The 25,517-nt window shown below is 44.4% G+C and overlaps 2 protein-coding genes across 5 annotated transcripts in view; one reads left to right on the plus strand and one right to left on the minus strand.

The window, feature by feature from the left end:
• Positions 1–9,201, plus strand: part of tbl1x (transducin beta like 1 X-linked) — a 28,613-nt gene extending 19,412 nt beyond the window's left edge. For all 4 annotated transcript variants that reach the window (XM_049026581.1, XM_049026732.1, XM_049026812.1 and 1 more), the window contains exons 3-16: positions 1,446–1,550; positions 2,818–2,963; positions 3,320–3,560; positions 3,876–4,008; positions 4,087–4,228; positions 4,318–4,381; positions 4,521–4,618; positions 5,125–5,185; positions 7,076–7,197; positions 7,388–7,462; positions 7,728–7,855; positions 8,244–8,409; positions 8,813–8,914; positions 9,039–9,201. In XM_049026581.1, coding sequence (XP_048882538.1) covers positions 1,493–1,550; positions 2,818–2,963; positions 3,320–3,560; positions 3,876–4,008; positions 4,087–4,228; positions 4,318–4,381; positions 4,521–4,618; positions 5,125–5,185; positions 7,076–7,197; positions 7,388–7,462; positions 7,728–7,855; positions 8,244–8,409; positions 8,813–8,914; positions 9,039–9,065 — 1,563 coding nt within the window. In that variant the 5' untranslated portion in view covers positions 1,446–1,492 and the 3' untranslated portion in view covers positions 9,066–9,201. The remainder of the gene's footprint in view (positions 1–1,445; positions 1,551–2,817; positions 2,964–3,319; positions 3,561–3,875; positions 4,009–4,086; positions 4,229–4,317; positions 4,382–4,520; positions 4,619–5,124; positions 5,186–7,075; positions 7,198–7,387; positions 7,463–7,727; positions 7,856–8,243; positions 8,410–8,812; positions 8,915–9,038) is intronic.
• A 2,853-nt stretch (positions 9,202–12,054) lies between these two features.
• gpr143 (G protein-coupled receptor 143) lies at positions 12,055–19,787 on the minus strand. Its single transcript, XM_049027202.1, has 9 exons — positions 19,532–19,787; positions 17,921–18,030; positions 17,552–17,646; positions 16,747–16,839; positions 16,560–16,669; positions 16,297–16,405; positions 15,080–15,197; positions 14,718–14,964; positions 12,055–12,191 (listed from the first exon to the last, which is right to left on the minus strand). The coding sequence occupies exons 1-9, from the start codon at positions 19,785–19,787 to the stop codon at positions 12,145–12,147; spliced, it is 1,185 nt and encodes a 394-aa protein (XP_048883159.1). The 3' UTR covers positions 12,055–12,144.
• Between the last annotated feature and the right edge of the window lie 5,730 nt (positions 19,788–25,517).

The following is a 25,517-nucleotide window of genomic DNA, read 5'->3' on the forward strand; positions in this document are numbered from 1 at the left end:
TTGTTGTGATCTAGAAGACTTTATTTCAGAAAATGGATCATTGACTCTGCCGGGATGCAGAGTTTGTTCTGTTCACAGGTACAGGAAGCCGTATTTGGCTTCTTGGCAGCAGGGGCTGGTCTGGGAGGAGCATCAGCCCAAAGCTATAGCTGTGAATGTTCTACAGAATTTTAATACATTAGCTTCTGCCCCAGTGGTTTGATGGTCGATTTACACTTTCTAGCGGCGGAAAGTTATTAGAGTGAAGCGTTACTTTTGTATTCTTTTCATGTACTTATTCATCAAGGCATGCTTGACTTCTTCCTGAGGCTCTCGCATGGCTTCCTAAAAGAGATCATGACATGAACCCAAAACAAAATGGCTGTCTAAAGGAAGGTCTGAGAATTAGACTGCATCTCTGTAAGGGGAGATGTGCCTGTTATCCATCATTTGTGGATGTGTTAACTTGTTGTACCAAGACGAGTGAGACGACCTTTCCAGCCCTGTTATGTGTGCTGGTTTCTTGCAGAAGTCTCTCACCCTGGTCTGGACCAGTCCACAATTCTGCTTTGACTCTACTCCTAGCCAGTGCTACTAGCCAGCTCCACTAAATGCTCGACTCCGGTTAAGAGACTGAATCCGCATCAAACCCAGCATCGTCATCTGGTACTAAAAATGCATCACATGTGTTTCCAGCAGCCCAGGTTTCGAAGTAAACATTCAAAGCACAAAATAACATTGTATAACAGGACACATCTGATGGCTGAATTCGGGGAAAACCACTCCTCCCTGTTCCAATGGCCTGCAAGCTTGTCCGTTATCACCCATCAACCCGATGAAAGTTTTTCTAGTAAAAATACGTCTTTGTCTCACTGACTATTTTTAGAAAATATAATTTAGTAAAATACTGTCAAACATGAACTAACTTTGCAGTTTCCCGAATTCCTCAACAGAAACGGCCCCATTTCAGTTAGGGTTCGCTAACAGGCACCATCGCATCACTTCGTGATACGCTGGTCTGATGAGAAGGGCTTAGATGCAATGCTGCCCTCAATTTGCCATTATCTAGCGGTGCCAAAGTGGGCCAACGATTCATTGGCTGAGCAATCCATTGTTTACCATTTCGTCGTGTAATTTTGTATGTCTGAAGTGCGAAGGCCTTGTGTGCTAAAAGGTTTCATGTAGCTGTGTAGTTGTTGAAGATTTGAATTTTTTTCTTCCTGGTTTCTGCATAGAAAGGGAGACCACCTGTGCCTTTTCAGCGGGTTTCTTTAAATTAGACACTACAATGATTTTTAAGTTATGCATCTTTGTCCATTTTTTTTACACAATAAATGAAGTGTTTTACTTCACTGGAGCATAAGCATCTAGGACTGAAAAATCTTGCACAATGATCTAATGATGACCCTTCCGAGCCCCAGAGTGCCGCTCTCGTCCGTTCAGCTTCCCCTTTTCTGTCTTGCCAGAGTGGGCCCACCTGTCATCCTGACCTCATACAGTGAGGTGGGCTAAGATGAGTATAACCAGCGATGAAGTCAACTTCTTGGTTTATCGGTATCTCCAGGAATCAGGTATGATCAGCTTCCCCCCTCCCTCTCCACTGTTATGTTTGTCAGCTTATTTCATGTTAGTTTTCTTTCATTATTATTATTTTTTTTTTTTAAAGATTTCTGTGGCTTGTCAATACCTGCGTACCCCCTAATTAAGTTTTCCTGCCCAGATGAATGTGGTGGCTGAGGACATCACTGGTATGGGGGGGTTCTGGCATTTTTATAAGGTCACTTCTGATCCCTAGTTTCCAGGGAAGTCCTTCTAAAAGTGAGACCCCTGGCCATGGAGCTGAGTTTACTTCCCACTGCCCCGTTCTCTGTAAAGCTTCAGAGATGCCCTCATTCAGTGGAGTCAGTGACTCTGATTGGTTCCCTGTTTGTGTCACTGTCAGCATGGGGGTGTGATGAGTGCTGGGTTACTTTCCGGTATCAGCCCCAGGGTATCATAACCCTAACTGGGTTATCTGGGCTAGTGGCTTGAGCGAACCCTTCCCCTCATGGACCCCATCCTCTGCAGCGCCCCCTTTCTGCCGATTTTCCCCTCTGCTATTCACAGCTGGCTATAAATCAGTTGCTGGATGGAGGGGACATTGCTGTCCACCATCTGCAGCTGCTTGGCGGTTCAGCAGAGAATGTTAAACGCCGACTTAAATGTATAGAATGCGAAGAGTCCATGTATTCTGCTCTGTGACAAATAAACACCAGTCTTTGTCTTACAAAGAATATTAAACGGTTATCAGTGGGTTATTTATATGCGTTTTCGTAATTTAGAGCTCTCTAGAAGAGAGTACTTAAAAACTAGATTTTATTTTTGCCTTTACAATTCACTTGTTTTTTACTCTTTTGTGTTCATCTTGACCCAAAAAGTCGGTGAGTGATGATGGGATTCCTTGACCCTGTAATTTTGGTGGACTCAAGCTTTTGGTGAAAGCTTTCTCAGTGGCATACCTGTGACACTTCTTTATTATTCTGGTTTTTAAGTCCTTGAATATGGAACAATAATGATCACAAACTGGCTTTGGGCCTCTTTCCAGAAAATTTCCCCGGCAGATTAGTAACGCAGTGATAAGGATCATTCAGAAACCCAACAGAACATTTTAACCAACATTAAACCAATAAGATGCTTCAATCATGCTGTGTCCACGAGGAAGTCACATGTGCTAATTTTGGAGGAATGAATGAAACTATGATGCGTGTGCCTGTATTTTAGGTGGGGGGGGGAGAGAGAGAGAGAGAGAGAGACTAATAGGCTTCTGTCTGTTCAAACTCCCTCACACGTGTATTTCAGGTTTCTCACACTCTGCGTTCACCTTTGGCATTGAAAGCCACATTAGCCAGTCCAACATCAACGGAACGCTAGTGCCCCCTGCTGCCCTTATATCCATCCTGCAGAAGGGCCTTCAGTACGTGGAGGCAGAGATTAGCATCAACGAGGTGACTGACCCAGCTTTTTTGGTCATGATATTTCATAGAAAAATTTCAAGAAATGTGCAAAGAGATTTATGATCTTAGACGGAACTTCTAACAGTGAGATGACTGTGCTACTAAAGCAGATTGCATGTTGATGATATCCAACCTGCAAATTGTCTTGGAGGTTTTGAAAATGTCTAATAAACTGTTCCTGACATTTAAGATACTCAGTTGAGCAGATGAGTAAAATGTTGTCAAGTATATTTGGATGCAACATTTGCTGGTGCTGTTACATATTCCCCTGTACACTGCCTTGCCTTTACACATCCCCCCCCCATCCCCCCTGCTGACAAACGTAGCACATCGTGTGTCTGTCACAGGATGGCACTGTCTTTGACGGCCGCCCCATCGAGTCGCTGTCACTCATCGACGCTGTCATGCCCGACGTGGTGCAGTCACGTCAGCAGGCCTTTCGGGAGAAGCTAGCCCAGCAGCAGGCTGCCAGCACAGTAACCATGCCCGCCATGCCCTCCATGCCCGCCATGGCCGCTAGCCAGCCGACCGCGCCGAATAACGGCGAGGCCGCGCTTAATGGGGACGAGAACGGAGGACACTTTCTGAGTAAGAGCCCCTTTAGTCTGTTTGGGGGGGGGGGGGGGGAATGGGAACATGACCCATGGCTCTGCGTTGTGCTGTGTTTTCTGTTCAAAGATATCTATGCAATCAGTGTAATACAGTTACTCATGAGGTAGAGTGTGTCAGTTGTGTGAGATGGTGGAGTAACGATGGTGTGAAAAGGCCATCAGCCTCAGAAGCTGTCGCCTCCTGCGAAGAAACCGCACTCTCATTTTGGGTAGCAGCACCGGAAAGCAGACCGTGGGGCAGGTACACAGTTCCGTTACGCCGTGCATGGTGATGGGATCTTTCATGTTGCAGACAATCACGCTGAGCCCATGGAGATCGACGGTGAGGTGGAGATCCCCGCCAGCAAGGCCACGGTACTGCGGGGGCACGAGTCCGAGGTCTTCATCTGCGCCTGGAACCCCGTCAGCGACCACCTGGCCTCTGGGTGAGCTCTCCTGACCTGACAGCCGGCCTCATCCCCGAGTGGGGCGTGATCACTCACCCCAGCCCCCAACCCCCCCAGATCTGGTGACTCCACAGCACGGATATGGAACCTGAGCGAGAGCAGCTGTGGAGGCTCCACCCAGCTGGTGCTCAGACACTGCATCAGAGAAGGCGGCCAGGATGTCCCCAGCAACAAGGACGTCACCTCCCTGGACTGGAACGTGAGCCTCGCCACGGCCATGCGCTCGCAGTGACGGTGAGGCGATGGCAGTCTGCTCATAACCGGTCATCTGTGTCCTGTCCCCCACAGAGTGATGGAACGCTACTGGCTACTGGGTCTTACGACGGCTTTGCCAGGATATGGACAAAAGATGGTACCTTTTAAAAAAACGCCTTTAATGCATTTACAGCTGCTTTTACCGAATCCCTTTAAGTAACTAGCGCATTATGTGAATGACATCCCTATGTATTGAAAGGCAGACATGGAAACTAATTATTTCTGCTTGCTTGCAGGTAATCTGGCCAGTACTTTGGGACAACACAAAGGCCCTATATTTGCACTGAAGTGGAACAAGAAAGGAAACAGCATTTTGAGTGCCGGTGTGGACAAGGTGTGTTGGGCCTCTGCAGGCACGTCGTCCTCTGTGAGCCAGAGGAAGCTCCTTTTAAGGCCTTCTGGACCTTGGGAAGCTGTCTGACCAGAGAAGCACCTCTGCCACGTCTCTTAATCAATGGCTGACTTCCTAGAACAGGCTGTTGGCAGAGTAAGCTGGTGTGGACAGAGTTCTTGAGCCTGTGTAGTTGAGGATTCAAGGATTCAAAAGCTTTGTCACTTGTACAAGTACAATGAAATATTTGCTTACATACATCCCTTCAGACGTCAACATACAATGATAAAGAATATTGAGTAGCAGATAACAAAATGGTGAGGACATGATATACAAGCAATATATACAGCATAAATACATACAAATCATATACGATATGTTCACAATATACAAGAAGATACCATGTACCTTGTAACATACAGGTAGGACAACAAAGTCCTGAGGTTCCAGCGGGTAATAAACGAGTAACCCACCCCCCCCCCCCCCCCCCCCCCCGTCTACCCCTCCAGACCACCATTATCTGGGACGCCCACACCGGTGAGGCCAAGCAGCAGTTCCCCTTCCACTCAGGTGGGTTGCGGGACACTCCGTGTCTCCATGCTTTCATGACGTCATGATGGGTGTTGCCGCCATGTTGCATCCCAAAGGCCATAATTTGCTATGCTGTCCGCATATTGTGCAGTGGGGCGATAGTCGTATGTCAATTTATAGACTTACTGGAAGATTCATCAAAGCAAGGGAATTGAAAAATGTGCGTAAATTCTGAGCAGTATAGTTTCAATGGGGAACATAATAGAAAGTTGTGGGGACTGAAGGGAGTCTTCGGGAGTGGTGGCTGTCTCCCCAGTGTGTCTGCCCTGTCTCCCCAGTGTGTCTGCCCTGTCTCCCCAGTGTGTCTGCCCTGTCTCCCCAGTGTGTCTGCCCTGTCTCCCCAGTGTGTCTGCCCTGTCTCCCCAGTGTGTCTGCCCTGTCTCCCCAGTGTGTCTCCCCAGTGTGTCTCCCCAGTGTGTCTCCCCAGTGTGTCTCCCCAGTGTGTCTCCCCAGTGTGTCTCCCCAGTGTGTCTCCCCAGTGTGTCTCCCCAGTGTGTCTCCCCAGTGTGTCTCCCCAGTGTGTCTCCCCAGTGTGTCTCCCCAGTGTGTCTCCCCAGTGTGTCTCCCCAGTGTGTCTCCCCAGTGTGTCTCCCCAGTGTGTCTCCCCAGTGTGTCTCCCCAGTGTGTCTGCCCAGTGTGTCTGCCCAGTGTGTCTGCCCAGTGTGTCTGCCCAGTGTGTCTGCCCTGTCTCCCGGGAGATATCTGCATTTTTTGGGAAAGAAACTTTTCCTGCAGCATAAGAGCTTTATGTAGGGGCAGATTTTCAGGTGAATGGGCCGTAACAATGTGAAGGGCTGGGGGGGGGGGGGGGGGGCAGTTGCTTCCAGAGAAAAAAGGGATGACAACAGGGTAATCGAAACGCAACCATACGATTGTTCTCAATCGTTAGGGTTTGCTTTTAAGGCACTACACGTTCGGCCCCCACAATTCCTCATTGGAAGGATCATCATTAGAATGTAACGGCGATCAGGCTTTTTCAGTAGCTGCGTAGGAGCTTTGGAATGCACTGCCGTTTTACATTAGGCCGTCCTCATATTCCCACTTTTAAAGACTCATTGTTGCTCTCTGGCTTTTGCAGCACCTTGATGCTATGTCACTGAAGACCTGTCTGACTGTATATATATTTTTGTTTTCAATCTCTTATTTTCATCGTGTATTTGTCTATATGCATTGAACAGCACTTTGGTGCAGCAAGCGTTGCTTTTAAATGTGCTCTATAAATAAATTTTTGACTTGACTGGTATTTTGGGCACAGTGGCACATGGAAGCAGGGGCACCGCTGGTGCCACACCGCTGCCGGCAGGGATTCTTCTCCGACACGCCGGATCCCTTACGGCAGGGCTGGGCAGTCTTATCCGGAAAGGGCTCTTGGGTATATGGGTCTACGCTGTGACTCCCTAATTAGGTTACTAAGTATTGGACTGGTTAAAGAGTCCTCACACCTGGGTTTGAACAGCTTACTTAAAGCTTATCCCAAAAACCTGCATACACACGTACCCTTTGTGGATATGATTGGCCGCTCCTGCCTTAGGGTGCTGTGTCTATTATGGCACCAGTATAAATACATATCACATGACTGCAAGGGCTCACTGATAAGCGAGGTCATGTGATGCCAGCACATGGCTTTCCCTCTTATTGGCCGTGTTGAAATAGTCGCCTGTCTCTGCCAAAGTTAGTCATTTGGTGTCGTCCTGATCCCCCCCGGAAGTTGTTAAGCGTGTGTAGTGTTTCTGAATAATGTGCCAGGGCGCTACAGAAATGCAGGACTAAGGCTGAGGTGCAGCCCTTCTAGATGATCTCTGTTGGAGCGAAGTTACGAGGTATGGAATCAGCCGCGTTCCAACCCGCCGGGTGTGTGTGCCTCTGCAGCCCCCGCCCTCGATGTGGACTGGCAGAACAACAGCACCTTCGCCTCCTGCAGCACTGACATGTGCATCCATGTGTGCCGGCTAGGCAGCGACCGGCCGCTCAAGACCTTCCAGGGACACACAGTGAGCCCCTCCCGCCATCACACACCCCTGCAGATATCGTTTCCCTGTTGCCACGGTATTTCCCTGGAAGTCTGTTATTATTAGCCCTGACACGTGGCTGCAGGTGACGGAGATGCCAGGCGGTAACCATGGGCGGGACGCAGTGGGGCCAGGAGGCGGGGTCTTGCTCAGCTGATTGATCTCTTTTTAGAATGAAGTCAATGCCATCAAGTGGGACCCATCTGGCATGCTGCTCGCCTCCTGCTCCGATGACATGACTCTGAAGGTAAGGCGGCCGTCAGGGACGCCCTCGTTTCTTGGTTTAGCTCACTGGGGACTGTTTCTTATTTTAGACTTCCTGTTTTGACGTGTCTTAGCAGGTTCCCAGTAGTAACGATTAAATCGGCTCCATCGCAGCTCTCTCTGAAGGGCTGGCTTCTCCATTTATCCTAAACGGCGGGTAGTGAATTGTATTATCAGGCACGCTTCGGTCTACTTAGCAAACTGTGCCAGCAATTAGTGTTTTTTTAAATGTGTGCCTCTCCTGCCAGATCTGGAACATGAAGCACGATTTGTGTGTACATGACCTACAAGCACACAGTAAGGAAATCTACACCATTAAGTGGAGTCCCACAGGCCCTGGGACCAGCAATCCAAACTCTAACATCATGCTCGCCAGGTAGACACAAACATCATGCCGGGGTGGGGTTGTCATGCTGCTAAATGAGCTTTGACTAGAAGTTCATGTTAGATTCCAATGTAACTATCCAGGTTTGTGATGCAATCCAAGGTTTGTCAGAAATACCCCAAACGGCAATAACGGCCATTTGAATTGAAATGTCAGTGCATTAGCGCCGATCGTTACTTTAATTAATAAATGACCTTCCCTAGAAATGGTAGATGTTCAAAAAGCTTGCCCTGGATTCTTGAAAATATTATATATATTTGTGTGTATGTGTGTTGTGTCAACGGAACAAGTGAAGAAATATTAGTGTGTCAAATTATATTAAATGTTGAGGTGGGGGGTGGGCTTTCACCTACTGTGTGCATGTCTTTCACACCCCCAGTGCCTCTTTTGACTCCACGGTGCGTCTGTGGGATGTGGAGCGTGGTGTCTGCATCCACACGCTCACCAAGCACCAGGAGCCGGTCTACAGCGTGGCGTTCAGCCCTGACGGCAAGTTCCTGGCCAGTGGCTCCTTCGACAAGTGTGTCCACATTTGGAACACCGCGGTAAGTGGCCGGTCCTCGCCTGTGCTTACTGAGACCACTGTTCATCACACTATTCTGTAAAGTCTAGAAACTGTAATGTGTGTAAATCCCAGGAGGGTGGCTGTTTCTGAAATGCAGGAACCACCATGTCTGGCACTGACGGATCTCCACACATTCATAATGGCTTAGATCATGTCTTAGTTCTGTTTTAGTTTAGCCAAACTCTGACTGAATCTCTTCACCGTCTGTGATTTTGTATATATTGAGTTGCAGCCACATGCTTTGAATCTCTGATACTGTTAGTTTTCAAGGTCGATGATGTACTTAACTATTTCTTTTGATACCCTGTAAAAAGGTGTTAGTCAGGTTAAAGGACCATGTCTGCTATCTAACCAGCATCTCTCTGCTGTTTTGCTATCTTCAGAGTGGAGCTTTAGTTCATAGCTACCGGGGCACTGGTGGCATCTTCGAGGTTTGCTGGAACAGCACAGGGGACAAAGTTGGAGCCAGTGCCTCTGATGGATCTGTAAGTCAATGCTGGGGTGTCTGCTTACCCCCCGTCTTGTGGGGTTTTTGGTTTGATTTCAGTGGGTTGAGAGTCTGCGTAAGCAATTTGCGAATTATACTGTGTCGCTTGATTCCTTCCACAGGTGTGTGTCCTCGACCTTCGGAAATAGCCTTCTGGCTGCAGAAGGTGCGACTTGGAATTTGCGGCAAGACACTGACATCCCGTCATGGCATCTTGACATCAGAAGTCTTTGCTGTTGCAAATGTGCAGGGACTCTGGCAACCCACCCCATCCCTCAACCCCCCCCCCCCCCCCCCCCAAAAAAAAAAAAAAGTGAAGCCGAATACAGCCCTCCCCCACAGGGCAGAAGTTTCAGAACAGCAAGGAAGTGCCAATGTAAATCAAAGTTGTGAAAACCAAAATTAACATTAAAGAAGCCGCCCTTTGAAGATGTGGGCACTTGTCACCTGAAACTACTTGGGTCATTCAGCGTCGGGATGGCCACCGTAAAGCTGGATGTGGTCAGAATCTGGCCGAAGGGAACTGAAGAGGGAGGATTTCTCTCTCTGACCTGGCAGCTGATCCTGTAGTTTTCTGAGGGGTGGTTTGACATCAGCGGGTGGACAAGAAGCTTTGCACAGCAAAAAGCCACCAAGCAGAAGATCAGAAGGCCAGCGTGTGTGTATGTGGGAGGCGGCTTTAACAAATGTCTAGTTTTTTGTACTTGCAACTTCTGAGAGCAAATGACTGAAGATGGACTCATGTGACGTTTCTTACACAATTGTGGCATCTTCTGCCGTGACTGTGATGGCGCCGCTCAACATCTTCTTTGTGGAGAAGGGGTCTAGTCCCAAGCATAGATCTCAATGCAGTTTTAAGCTGAACTTCGGAAGTTACAAGGTTCCTTCAGTGGAGTCTTACGTCAAAGTCAATGTAAAAAAAAAAAAAAAAAAACTGCCAGGATTTTTATTTCTAATTTTAAAATCCCCACCCCGTTCATATGAATGACAAACTTCATACCAAAATCAGTACTTACCCTGGTTAATATTTCTGTATTTTTCTCCTGGGATGTAAAATTGATGAATGTACAGGTTTGTAAATCGGATACCTGTTTATATACTGTGTATATGTGTTTATATGCAGTATGAGTAATTGCTGTCCTTTGAAGGTACTATACACTTTAGGGGTTTTTTTTCTCTTTCTTTTGTCCTCTCACAAGAAACGACTAAGGAACAGCCTTTCCTCCCCCAAAATTTGAGATCCCTGATTTAATTCATTGTCATTGGTCATCAGCTTTGTGTGGCACGGAGGCAGAGCTCCGACACCTCAGCTGGGTGACGGTTGAAATTTACTGGCAGAGATTAATATGAGAATATGTGCTGTTATGCTGCTTAAGAAGGACCCTGCTGCCAGACAAAGTGAGACGGTGATCTTTGAGAGGGGTCCTGTCGTGCTCTGTGGTTTTACACGCGATGTTCAGTGTGTGTTGGCCTCTGCCTGTGTGCCATTGCCAACTAGCTAATCAAAGATCCATGACCTAGTGAATATCTTATAAATATTGTGCACCCATGGTTCCCATAAGAGGCACAACATGGTCTCTCTCTTATTTTGAAAATGCTTGAAGGCATAACCACTTCTGCAGTGTTCTCCCTTAGCAGCAGATGGCTTAGGGAAAACCTACTAGCTATATGCTCTTGACTGATTTTAAGCCAACTGCAGCCAGTCATGTGGAAGACGCAGGTTAGCCTTGACGCGCTGTGATTGGCTAACTGGACATCTTCCCCTTTCCTCTTTCAGCTGTTGATTGGCTTGTGTTGCTTTGACGCCTAGTTGTGTCATTTGCTTTGTGCCGCTTCATATTGTGGGTGGATTTTTTTTGTTCTGTACGCCGTCTACTCACTGAGCTGTAACGCAAACAGCAGAAACTGCAGAATTAAACACTTAAAGCAGGACCTCTATCGACCAGACTTATGACCCATTTTTTTTTTTTTTTTGTACCAAACCTGTTTTTTAGAGAGATGTGAAGTGCACTTTGGTCTGTCATGAGGTCCGCTTTCTTTTTTTTTTCTTCTCCATCATGCTGGCTGGTCAAAGGTTTGCCTTGTCTGGCTAATTCATCCTTCACTGACAGCTGTCTGGCTTCTGCTGTAAGAAGCCGCGGGGGTTTGGATCCGGGAGGCCAGGGCCACTGGGCGCGCTGTGCTGGCTTCCTGTCTCGCCTTAACATACGGGGTTAGGTCATTGGTTTCCGGGACAAAACCATTTAAGTCATGCTCCATGTCTTGAATAAATCGCTCTATTTTGATATTAGAAAACATTGCATCTTGTCCTTTTTGTCTTCCCGCCTCATCTTAGTCTGAAGTCGTTTTTTGAATTTTTTTTTTTTTTTTCGGGGGGTGTAACCATGACCGATTTTAGGGAAATCCCCTGACCTTCCAAACCTGGGAAGCCCCTCCTAAGAGATGGTATGCCCACGGATGGCTGACCTTGATGATTGTTAGTTGTTCCACATTGGGATTAATGCTAAATTCATTACTGGAGAAGAGATCTTGCTTTATTTCATCACACCTCTTAAGTAAACTCTAGTGTGATACGGTAAATTGTCTTTTGTTAAAAGAAGTTGGTTGCAAACCTCCTTATCAAACTTGGAGAAAAGCAGGTAGAACCACATAGTTTATATAAAATCTAAATAAAAATTACTTCACAGTCCCCATATTAAGGGGAAACACTCCAACCATGGGAATATTCTGGTCACATTTTCATCCTTTATCTACAAAGACAAAATGGTGCCATCATAAAAAATGGTTGGTAGAATCTCCTGCATCTCTGCACCCTTGATTACTTTATACAATTTTCAGTTCTAAATCTAAAGACACAGGGTTTATTTCACGTCAAACCAGGCATAACTGAACCCATTGGACAAAACCTGTAAAGAGTGTATGGAAGGTGATCACTAAGGGACATTTCAGTACAACTGCTTTATGTGAAAGTATGTGCTGGTCTTGATTGCAGTCTGGTAGCAACGTAAATATACTACAGTTTCTGTACAACAGGATTCCGTTGAAGGAATCTGGCACAAGTTTAGGGCTCTGGGTCTGATTTGTGTGGAAACAATGAGGGCCACATAGAGATGAAAGGAAGGGTGGCTGATGACCAGGCCAGGAAGGGAGGGGGAGGCTGCTGAAGGACTGGGCCGCTTCTCTCCCCCCATTAGCATTTCGTAGGGCTCCCCAGCAGTCCGTACAGCCTCACAGCTCACTGGAAATGTGGATCTCAATAGTACTAGACTCTGAACCTAATGAGATAAAGGGGGCAACTCCATTTAACAAGGTGAATTGCGTTAGTCCTCCAATCACTCTTTTGTAGCATTTATAGTACTCATCCTTTGATTTTATACTCTTAAATGTTATTAATTCTGCTGTTTTGGTTGGACTCTAAATGCCGTTGCAAGGAAATTTTATTTCTGACCAGTGTGGACCTCTATTGCACTGAATGTTTTGAATGTCAATAATGAGAGAGATCTTGTTACATTATTTCAAGGGCTTTACTGCAGACATCCAAAATGGGGAAATTCTCGCTTCTGAAAACTGCACTGTACTTGAGAACATGAACTAATAGACTGATGATTAAATTCCAGGCTCTTGTGCTGTGGACTGCCATGTGTGCCCCAGTAATATTTGTCCTGATTTCTCACGGCGGCTGAAGGGTGTACTGTACATTTATACCGTACTTCCCATGATCTCTGCTGCAACTGGGGCTCAGAAAACGTACCAGAAGCTCCTGTGTTCTGCCTTTTCCCACTGTCAACCTTTAAAGGTACGTCAGTGACAATGCTGCACTTTACACTGATCAGCCGTAACATTAAAACTTGCTGGCCTGTGTTAATCCACTTAATGCCACCAAAACAGCTTTGAGCAATTGAGGCATGGCCTCCACAAGACCTCTGAAGGTGTCCTGTGGTATCTGGCACCAAGACATTAGCAGCAGATCCTTTAAGTTCCGTATGTTGCAAAGTGGGGCCTCCATGGATTGCATTTGTCCATCACATCCCACATATGCTCACTGGATTAAAATCTGAAGAACTTTGAGGCCAACTCAACACCTTGAAGTTTTTTTTCATGTTCTCAACCCATTCCTGAATTTTTTGCAGTTTGGCAGGGTGTATAATCCTCCTGAAAGAGGGCACTGCCATCAGGGAATACAGTTGCCATGAAGGTGGTAGGTGGTACATATCAAAGTGACATCCGCATGAATGCCAAGAACCCAAGGTTTCCCACCAAAACATTGCCCAGAACATCACACTGCTTCTGCTGGCTTGCCTTTTTCCCATAGTGCATCCTGGAACCATCTCTTCCCCAGGTAAACGATGCGTACACACCCAGCCGTCCTCATGATGTAACAGAAAACGTGACTCATCAGACCAGGCCACCTCCTTTTCATTGCTCCATGGTCTAGTTCTGATGCTCAGGTGCCCATCGAAGGTACGTTTGGCGGTGGATAGCATGGGCATCTTGACTATGCAGCCCCATCCGCATCAATGTGTAATGCACCGTGTGTTCTGACACCTTTCCCTCATAGCCAGCATTTGAATAATTTGTGTTACAGTAGCTCTCCTGTGGGATCAAACTAAATGGGTTTAGCTTTCACTCCCCACACGCGTCATTGACCCTTGGGTACCTATGATCCTGTCATCAGTTCACCTTCCCTGGACCACTTGTCGTAGGTACTGACCTCTGCACCCCACAAGACCTGCCATCTTGGAGATGCCTTAACCCATTTATCTAACCATCACAGTTCAGCTCTTGTCAGAGTCACTTAGATAAACTTCAAGAACCTACTGTTCACTTAATATGTAAAGGCACCCTTTATAGGTGCTATTGTAACAAGATAATCAATGTTATTTGCTTAACCTGTCAGTGGCTTTAATGTTATGGCTGATCGGTACATATTTTGCATGTAACTTGTGCAGATGGAATAACCGAAATAGGTTGGGAAAGGTATCTCAGTGTTTGTACTGAAGATGATACTGTATGCAGCATAATTCCTTACGGGCCAATCTGGGGAGTGGGATGCATAAGAGATCCTCTACCACATGAATAAATGTGTTCTGATGGGTAAAGGTGAAGAACTGGAGACCCACACAAGTCGTTATGGGACTGAGAACTGGAACCAGGGGCCTGGGTCAGTAGATGACCAGACCAGATTGGATCACTAATTGGCTGAGCTACAGGTTGTTGTCCTTGCTTCCCTTGTCCAGTTAGAATGAGCAGGTATCGCCAGACCAGCCCTCATTGGTCCACCGCCTGTTCACGCATAGCATAGGCAACGCTAATGTTTGCTTCAGCTGCAATAATAAATATCTGGCTGCTCATTTTAACGACTCTTGTCTCTCTGGAGAGATTTCAGATTTCTTGCGGTAATCATGCTCCAGGTTACGTAATTTTAAGTATGAATGTTACAATGGCAGACCTTTTCAGGCGTCACAACATTCACAGGAGCAACACTTTCTGTAATTCATGTTTGTAAGTATTGGTACACGGGGGATAAAAATAAATCGTGTGCAGTATTTCCCTACAAAGTTAGTCTTATTGCATATGATGTATTCATCGTGTATCTCATTCTTGTTATTGAATATTATGACTGATGGATAAATGAACAGGTATTATGATGGATATGCTTATATAAGTCTCATATGTTCATAATTAAAAACCAGACTGCCAATGAGAGATCATTTGACCAAGGCTGTCCAGGACCAGCTATAGCAAGTCTCACAGTCCCTGGTAAAATGGGCAAAATGCGCCGATCCCCTGGCTCCAGTTACCTTCTGAAAGGAAGTTGATGCTTTCAGAGAGCCGACGGCCATTGCTGGCAATGCTCTTCTTGGTCTCCTGCACGTGGCTCTGGTACAGCACTGGGACGGGGTTGTAGGTGTCCCCACAAAGCCCTGATGTTGAGGCTGAATCCCAAGGAGCCCCCCTGCAAGGCCAGAACCTGAAATGCGCGTTGAAGCCCGTCCAGCCGTGGAAGGCGAGAGTGTTTAGGAAGCCATGCATGGGGTTAAGGATTCCCTAGAAAACATGGAATGTTGCATCAGCATTTGTAATGCAGAATCAAGATGAAGAGTTTTTAAAAACTTCACGATTTATGTCCATAAAGGTGCTGAAGTACACTGCATATTCTCACCATGATGAACCATGTGATCAGAGTGGCATTCCTGATGTTCTTCAGGCTGCTGGCTGTCATGTCTGTCTGCATCTCCAGGTAAAAGAGCAGGCTGTCGTTGACAATGTTGGGCAGCCAGCTGATGGGAAGTAGGAATCTGTGTTATTACGTCATCAATCAACCCAGGGCATAACTACCTAGGGTGGTGGCTTGTAAACCCAGTTCATCCAGAGCCTTTCTGTTGCTCCAGATGAACTTTTAATTAGGCTTGTCAATTTATCTGACACTGATACTTCTGATTTGTCTTATCCTAATTATTTTGAGAGGTTTTTGAGTTTTGCTTGTTCTGGTAAGCACATTTTTGGGGGTCCTAAAATTGTTAGAAATCTTGCACAGTACATCATAAAAACTGATTAATATCCCGACTACGCATAATTGCTTAATTGAAAGAAGCAGATGGTTACCCATTTTTATTCTGAATCGTACTAGTGACGCTTTTTATATAATCTGCATCTTGCTAGTTGACTGATACGAAACTAGTGTCAAAATTGCTTTAATTAATAAGCTGAGTAGACCGAACGCCTGCACGGTGACATGCTGAACTACAACGTCCTACGAGATGTTTTGAGCCGAGCTGCGTAATGCATCTAGACCTGTGCTGTACTTGAACTGCTCCGAGGGTTTGGCGACCTAATAGGTTATGTGGGATGATGATGCAGGACCATGCTGACCCATAACAATAATTACATGACTGAAAGCTCATTTTTCCAATTGCTCTCTTTTCAAACCTTGCGTTTACATTTATGTAATGCATTTACATTATATCCAAAGGACAGAAACTAATTTTCATAGTTGCTTCTGTAGAAATTACACTGCCAATTCTACAGCTGAGTCCATTTATTTATTGAAATGTTACATTCTTGTGGCTGATCTCAATATTTGTTAGAGAGTGATATCTTTAAAAAATTTGAAATGTCATATATTCAGACCAGATATTCTTATTGCAGTTATTACATTATTTCAGTAGGGACCAGCTCTTCTATAACATTCCGTCATTCTTGATAATCTATCAGTTTAAAATGTCACATTTAAATAAATTATTAAGCAGTATGATTAAATTCATAAAACATTCTTGCCCAGTATAGGGGTATGACTATTTTAAGAATTGAAGAATTCAGGGCCCAATGGGACTTTGTGTAATGTGATCTTAATTTTCTTTTAATGAAAGACTAACTTACCAAATGCAGAAAACCAGCATGATCTTAAAGAAGCGCGTTTGGATCTCTCCTCCCAGTCGCCTCTCATTCTCGGTGTAGATACCTTGCCCACCTTTCAGTAATGAGGTAACTGCATTCACAGAGTAAATGCATGAAGATACATTTTAACAATGTGAGCTCCATGATATTGCACTCTAAAGAGTGCAGGAAAAAAACAAAACAAAAAAACAGTTTTTTGGTTTGGGGTTGGGGGTGTGGGAAAGTTTTGCTGGGGCAACGTATACCCGCTGCCACAGTTCGGCTGAACAGCACAGGGTTGACGAGGAGCACCAACAGCAGCGGCGCGTAGGTTGTGATGTAATGGGGGACGGCGTGGAGCAGGCGATCCTCACAACTGCAGTGAGAGAAAAGTGAAAGCAATGCAGAGCAGCTCTACATCCATGCAGGGATAGATATGTATAGGCATCCTACCTGGAGACAGACGGGTAGTACAGCATGGCAACTCCTTCGATGCACAGCAATACCGCCAAGCCCCAGGTGATCATGTGATACAGCACGATGGTGCTGCCGCAGAGAGCATAGGACAGCAGGCATCAGGAAAGGTACACTGCTTACAGTCAAGTACAGGCAAAAACTACTGTTCACAGTATGCATGAGGTAGTATGGCTACCAAGTCAGCCCATACATCCTACACAGTACATAAATTCATAAGACCTCCACATGCGGACTAGGTTTCACATATGCAACAGTTTACAGCACATACATGGCGCAGTTTGTTTTTGAGGCATTAGCATGTTATTCTTTGGCTTTTTATTTGTCTTCAATCATTTCTAAAACTGCAATATACTGTCGCAATACAGCATCTCTGTGTCAGTTTCATAGAAAAAGGAGCGTGTGTATTTTTTCTGGTATAAAAAACAATACCTTTGGGATTTCTAAATACCAGGGTATGCCGTCATGTTGCCCAAACCTAGATGCTGGCTGAAGTTATAGGTAAAATATTCATTCATGATATGAGAGAACAGCACAAAGTGGGGGCATAAAAATTCAATGGCAGACATAATGCTATAATGATTATGGTATTTCAGCAGGCATCAGCTTGATTCAAACTCATTAACTGAGAAATCAATTACTTAGACAGCGATGTCAATACACAGAGAAGTTTGGCTGACTGACAGAGATAGATCTGAGATATTTGGCCCCGCCAAAAAAGTGTGGAAGTTATTCTACTGAGGAAAACTAACACTGACTGAAGCTGAACCACAGACAGACGTACCTGATTCCAGCTGACCGTTTGACAACTAAGTAGACATCCACAGCATAACAGAAGGTCCACCAGAAGGAGGCACTATAGAATAGCTGGATCCAAATCTTCCAATAACAGAAAATATACATTTTAACTGCCCCATTATTGAATATATTGAAATGAAGACTAAGATTCAGACTAGGGCAAGGGCTAAGACTTGGATTAAGGATTAGGGCTAAGACAGGAACTCAGACAAGAATAGGACAATGACAAGGCTAAAGGCAGTAGGACTTGGACTAAGACTAACAAGGACTGAGACTCAGGCACAGGTTATGACAAGGCTAATACTGAAACATAGCCAAGAACTAAGTCGAGGATTGAAATAAGACTAGGACGTACCGCACTCCCAACACAGAACACCTTCGGCCAAATGTCAGTGTTTTCTGGCACAGAGATCCTGCTTATGAGCGTAGGCATGCCTATCCAAACAGACGACCTGAAGATGATACCTGCAGAGAGGAGACAACAAGGAAATCACACAGCAAACCTGTTCATCCTGGACGCATCTATCATCAAGCAACACATATCTTCAGGTTAGCATCAATACATCTCTATTGGCAATCCAAAGCACAACGTCTGAAACGACATCCCTCGGTTATTCTTAATCTAGCAACAAGTAAAATAATAAACAAAACAGATCTTAGCTGCAGCAACATAATACTGAATTGATCTGAGGTCTCTCAACACCACACTGAAAACTGCAGCCATTCAGGAAACTGCAGCTGTAATAACTTAAAGAATGTACAAAAAAACTAAATTAAGCCTCTGTGATACTTCAGGAATGCCATAATTATGCCAAGGAAGCCTCTTTATTGGCTTTTGATATGCAATGGAAATATAAAATGGGCAGCTATTAACTTTTTACAGGAATCCCCTTTGTTTTAATGTGCTCCAGATCCGCATGAATTTTATGCCCGCAGTTACCGGGTTCTTGGAAAACTATTGAAGTCTCCGGTTCCCCAAGGACAGTACTTAACGACATGCTTTACCTTCAAGCCAAAACAGATATAAAAGAGGCAAAATAGACACCACTTTAGAATGATTCTAGAATATGAAAATCCTTTGCAAGTAAGAATGGGTGACATATTTTTTTCGGCACGTGATTCATTGGGATAAACCCTGAGGAATGAGAGCACCCCTGCCGCTTTAAACATGATACCTTCTTACAGATACCAAAGTTTGCCACAAATGCCTTGTTTTTTAAAAGCTGAGGTTTGACATTCAAAATATACTTCCACAGTTGTGGCTAAACGGTCCACATTTCGAGTTTTTAAAAATAATAAAAAAAAAAAAAAAAACCTAACAAAAATAAACATGTAACGTAGACAGGCATGAATGCATTGCTTTACAGACATCTTCAGGACGGGTTGCAGGCATCCATTTGCAGAGCCTGATATTTACTTGAAGGAGGTCAGACTTAGTGCTACGCCCAAGGACTTTGCAGCTGGGCCTCTCTGAGAGCCGACCGCAAACCTGCCCATGCACCCAGATTCACCGCGTAGCAGACGGAGAAGAACCCCCTGACATTTGTCTGAAGCACATCTGGAAGAGCCCCAGACAGCCATGATGTTCCCGGCTGCAGGTCACACAGAATGCAATATGACAGCTCCAAGATCATGAATACTTATCAGGCAAGAATTTAATAGTGAGAAATATAACATTTTAGTTTCTACAGTATTCAGTTTTATTATTATTAATGATAATAGTACTGAACTAACTGAACTTCACTGAAAGTTATTATGCTTCAGATATTTTCTGTAAGACCATAATTCTACTTATTTGATGAACTCTTTAACAGAGTTGTTAAATTTAAATGTCCAAGAATCCAGGCTGAAACCAGTTAATGGCAGAGATATGTAATTAATTCTGATAATGTTAGAAGCATTGAAAAACTATAATTATTTCTTTATGTACTGGCTCATATTCTCACTATGACGGAAGGTCTCTTACCTGCGCATCCCAAGATATCGCACACACTGATCATGAAAATTATCCGCGACGATGAGGCCGGCTTAGATAGAGAATATTGATTATACCGCCTATAGCCTCTTCGTTTGGGCAAAATCTGCAGTATGGACAAAACAAGGCTGATGACAGAGCTACCAATGCAAATGCCGCTGAAAAGCATAGACTGGAAATTGATTATAAATTCGGTGGAGGAATCCCTGTTAGGGCAGCAGAAGTCCTCCAGCCGCGGAGATGCCATTACCAAGAGTGTCTGAGTAACCGAATGGGGATCCATTCGTTAAACCTATAGCCGGGGTTCCTAGTGAAATCACGGGACAAATCACCATGTGATTCTTTTTAATCTCCTTCGTCCAGGCTCAACTGCCCTACATTTGCAGGGACCCCAGCGAAAAACTCCCAACACTGCAGGAAATAAAATATTACCCATAACTGTCTAATTCTACACATACGGTAAATACAACCACATTAGCGTTCAATGCAGTGGTAAACATCTTGACAGTCCACCTTGACAGTTCAGAGGAACAGTAACTTGGTATCAGAAGCATGAACTTCTTTAACAGTTTCCTTTAGTATTCTGCCATCTGGTGGTACAGATAAAATACTACATGACATTTAAAAATGAAAATGGTAATGTTTATAAATCATTATATTTACACTGTTACCATGACGCACTGGTTCAAATTTATTCATATATACAAAAACAAACAAACAATAATTACCCAGAAGAAACTGCAGAGACTTACGTTCGTCTGTCAACGTAAACAGGCATATGTTCAAATATAACAAGATGTAGTATTTCGTCTTTATTTGCTTTGCTCGTATTAATTACTACAAATGAATATTACATATACATATTTGCCTTGTTGTCTCTTTGCTACCTGGATTCCACAGTACGTTGGGTGTTTCAGGTGAGTTTTGTGTTTATAACAGGCAGACAGTCGCCTGTATGGTAGACACACTTTGACAGCGCATCATGTAAACAGACACAAGGTGAATCCACACAGTGCCAGACGAATTGATTTAGTGCAGAACCATCCTCGTTATGTTGCCTTACAGTTCAGCAGTGTTATCCTGTAGCTAATTTCTCAACTCCCAAACCAAACAATTTAACAACAAAATATTTACTCATTCTGTTTCACACTCTGAGCCATTATTCGGCATTTTTGATCCTTCGGGGAAATTCATGGGATGAGTTACTTTATGAAAATTTGCTTCTAAATCTTTCCTTGATTTGATTGGTGCTAGTGCAACGACTGAGGGCACCTCCATAGAGCTGGAATTAGTGGTAACCAGGGTTACCATCGACTTCGTGTCAGAGAGGGCGCTAACAGGCCCTTAAATAGCAAGGCACTGAAGTTCTTGCTGATAGATTAAGAAAACAGAATAAGAGCACAATCACCATGGAAGAGAAGCTGTTTCTCACTCTGATGGGCCAGATCAGAACTGTTGGGGCTTAATGCTTCAGTAACACATTCTGTCTACGTGTAGTTTTAAAAATCAGACCCCGCTTGATCGTGTTGCTTTTGACAAGCAGTCATTCAGTTTAGTGGAGACAATGTCATTCCTTTTTACTGATAAATGTGCACGTGTAGAAATGTGATTTATGCGATCAGTCACATACGTGCACAGCATGCAGTCAGTAAAACATGCCGATGTCCGGACCTTATCACTGTCAGGAAGTTCTCTTAAGCATAATGCACTCATTGGCCTGCAGTCACTTTTATATTGGCAAGTAATTTGAATTGGATCAACAGGGAGATGTGCATCGCGATGCCCCAGTGCTGTGATGGGGGCACTATGGCCAACGGGGGAGCCCATCCTGTGGCCTGTGTGGATGCTAATGCCCCAGCGCAGTGACGGGACACTGCACTGTAAAAAAGGGTGCCATCATTTGGCTGAGATGTAAAACCGAGTGTCCTGACTCTTCAAGGCCATAATCAGGATCCCTGAGCATCTTTTCACAGATTAAGAGTAATACCCTGATCTCCTGGCTAAAATTGCTAATTGTAATGCTTTCAAATCAGGCATCCTAATCATTCCCTATATGTAATTGGCAAATTCTCTCTTGCCCCTTCACCACTTTACCTACTATGTGGTGAGCATGCTGGCACAGAATGGCTCACCTAGGTAGGTGTTACACAGTGGTGGTGGTTGAAATGAAGAAAATCAGCATCTGGTGGAAGAGGTCCACTGTTTACCCCACAGCAGGAGACCCACATTATAAATGTGGTCATCGCAAATACCTGCAGCAGACTCAGAGAACTGCAGGACCAAATAATGCATTATAATCTGGGGCAATGCTAGTTTCCACTAGACTGCTGTGGTCAACAGTTGGTTCACAGGTCACCTACTTTTCAGTCTCCCCCATATTCTCCGTTCCTGAATCCCATTGAGGAGGGTGTATGATCACCAGCCCCATCAATGCATATCCCTTCTACAGGCAATAGAGGAGACTTGTGGAGGCATCGATCAAGGGTCACACCCAGCGCCGCCCCTCCCTACACGCAGAACACGCGCTGTGCATAGGGCCCCACAATTCATGGGGGGGGGCCATTTTCCGCAAGGGGACGCATTCTCTGCAAATGCGCAAAGGATGTACATCGCTGCTGTGAGGCGCGCGTAGAGCACCAAGTCAGCCCAAGGCAGCAGAGGAAAAAAAGACAGGAGAAATCTAACACGACACGCGTTGCCGTAGTGATTGATAGCAGGCAGCATCTGACCAATCAGCGGTCAAATGCGTCGACAGGCAGTTGGATCCATGCAGGTGGAGAGATGGCCTCCAAACGGCAATATGAATCGGGAGCAAGCAAAAGAAAGAAAAAGTCAAAGCAAGAGGAGGTTCGTGCTTCACTTGAAGGTGGGTATGTCGTTGAAATAAAAAAGATAAACTTTCTGGCGTAAACACCCCAGCTGCTACCCTGCTAATCTTGAGACAGAAGAGAGGATAATTCTGTCCAGATGTGGACTAGAGATTAAATTTTCCAGGGACCCTGATTATCATTTATTGAATGTCTTGTTAACTGCATATACATTCACCTCTGTTGAAAAAGGAGTGGTTAATTGACCAGTTGGTGGTCGTATGTTGTCTCAGGTTTATAGCCTATCAATCTATGCTATCAATAGAAGTTTCGGGTTATTTTAATGGAGGTAAGATGTCGCCATCTCTGGCAGACGTGTGCATCTGTAAAAGGCTTGTTCCATTGTTGAAAGAGGCTGTTCATTTGATTTGTTTCTACTAATGAAGGTTGTAAACCTAAATGGCATTTAGTGATACTGTCATTTTGTAATGGGGGGGCTCAAAATAAAATTCTGCTTAGGGCCCCAATTTGGCCAGGGGCAGCCGTGGTCACACCAGACCTGGTTACAGCACTCCAGGCGATACTCTCCTCACTGCTTAGCTGAAGACAACATCGCATGTGATGTGGATGGAGTCTTATGGTCAGACCCAAAAAGAAAGCAAGACTTACCCTAGTTTATTTCTGTTTTTTTCCATAACACAAATGTTTTTGTTTTCATCTACTGTAATTATTGTTCTTTGGCATTGGAACATTTTGAAAAAAATAAGTACCTTTATCCCCTTACTTGTATTGATAGTATGTGACGTTTAAAATACGCATCTATACTTCACACGATGATATATGATGTACTGTATGTTTCCTACGTGGATGACAGCACTTTCTGCTAACCGCTATGCCTCGTGCATCGCAAAAGCTGAAGCCACAAGTGTTTTTCATTTATGCTGTTTCGTGTACAAATTTAAATGATGGTTTTTGTGACGGTTTGACCCAAAAACACAGTTTTTAAAAAGAGTTTGAAGAGTTTTGCAAGAACCGATTGCTTTTTTCAAGAGATGCGTAACATTTAGCTAGTTTGGTGTTTCTAAGCAATCAGAAAAAATAACACATAATTCACATGGGAATATTCAGCTGTATTGTTGAACACTGCATCTATATTATGTGCATCAATTTGTTTGAATTTAATTCCATTTTAATTCTACTTCCTTACATTCAAATTGGAATAGTAATTCTACATCCTGTTTTCAGCCGTAATTCAAATTCAGTTCAATTTCACAATTTGAATTGGAATTTCAGGGCCATTCTCTATTCAAATCTAAATGGCACACAAACCTGCAAGGAAGAGCTGGCTGGGGCTCATTTTCCAGCTTATGCTACAGCTCAGATGTATCATAAGCCAGGCAGTGTTTACAAAGCATGGGTTCCCTCAGGAATTCCACTAATTCTGAGTGGCATTTCATCTGGGAGCCACAAGGGGGCATAAAAACAACACTGCAAAACACCACACCATTTTAATAATCAGATACATATGCCTAATACAATGGCACTTCTGTATCAATTTGAAAACTACTAATGGGCTCATTTTTAGAAGATGAATATGTTATAAATGTTTATTTAAACATGATCGAATGTGAAAGAGGTATTGAAGCCACAGAATGTTCAGTAAGTGTTCACAGCAGAGATATTAGTGTAGTAAAGCTTGCATTTTTGGCTTAGGCAAGTAAAAACCAATCAATGTGATGAGAAGATGCTAAATATCTTCAAAAACAGCAATTAAAATTTCTCATTTGCAAGACTATAGCAGTCCTGTAATTTCATTGGGCTTTTTGCATACAGAACAGCTGGTAATCCTGCAATTACTCCCACTTATGCTACGCCAAGGGAAATCAGAATGTAGGCTGTGCTATAGGGTGGGTTTGGACTGAGCCCTCTGAGTGATAAAGTTACATGGAAAAAGGTGGATTAAGATGGGCAGAGACCTCCATCACAAAGGCTGCTGTGCTCAGGAACATCACCTTGGCAACCAGCCGTGTAGTTTGCCTGGCCATGATGCCGTCGGGTTCTGATCGCCGCAAGGCAGAGTGAGACTCCAGTAACGTAACATATTGAAACTGAGGAGGTTTTAAGAATGTAGTTTAATATTAAACTATGACATTCATGAGCAATCTTGAAGGTACGGAAGTCCTTGTGACACCCAACACTAAACCTTTCCTTAAATTACCACTCCAATCCCAGTCCTTCACAAGGCATAATTCAAGTGCATGATATAAAAACCAAGAGTTTCCAGTTGAGTGCTAGTATTATCAGAGTGCTAATATTATCTCTTCTGCGGTTTGCTGGTACATATTAGTGCTAGATTGACATGCTCTTTACAGTTTCACATCTACATATACTGTATTATACAATCAAACTCCCATATGTAATGATCATTTTGCAGTTGGCACTTTATGTATAAAACTTGTCTTGTATTTAATCTGTTTATGGCTTGTATTTTGTGTACTCTCTGCATATTGTCTGTCAAACTTGAGAGAGGACATCGACTGGAACCAAATTCCTTGTGTGACTTAACATATTTGGCCAATACATCTGATTCTGAAGGTTCCATGCTGGATGTTGGGAGAAGGTGGCCAGAGAAGACAAGCTCTAAGTAAGACTTATGCAAGTTGTCCCAGCAAGCGAGAGGCAAATCAGTGACACACCATCCCAAAATGTTACCTTAGTCCAGGGAGTTGTCAGGAATTTAATCTCTTAAGTCAAGAAGCCTCTTATCTTACTCAGCCCACCTCCAACGTGCACTCAGGACAAGCTACTGGAAAGCAGCTCTCCTAAGCAGCTCTCCTAAGGCACCTGACTATGGCACCCTGTGCAGAAGTCAGGCATTAAAAAATGACATTAAACAAATGTCAAGCACAGATCACATATTTTCTCTGAAAAGCAGGGGTCAGTTAAGCACTACAGAACTCTGAGGAAGATCCAACAGAAACCCAACAAACAAATAAAAAGCATCCGCAGTCTCAGTTTGACTATCTAAGATAAGATGAAAACTAGCAGCTTGACATGACGGAACACTCCGCCATTTCAGGGCTGCAAGTGCAACGTCATTCTTACCTTAAAAGCCCAACCCAATAGCTAGAAGCCTGACTTCCTCTGACAGCCATAGAACTGCATAGACC

Source organism: Brienomyrus brachyistius, chromosome 1 (genome assembly GCF_023856365.1).
Source record: "Brienomyrus brachyistius isolate T26 chromosome 1, BBRACH_0.4, whole genome shotgun sequence".
In the NCBI taxonomy this organism is placed as follows: Eukaryota; Metazoa; Chordata; class Actinopteri; order Osteoglossiformes; family Mormyridae; genus Brienomyrus; species Brienomyrus brachyistius.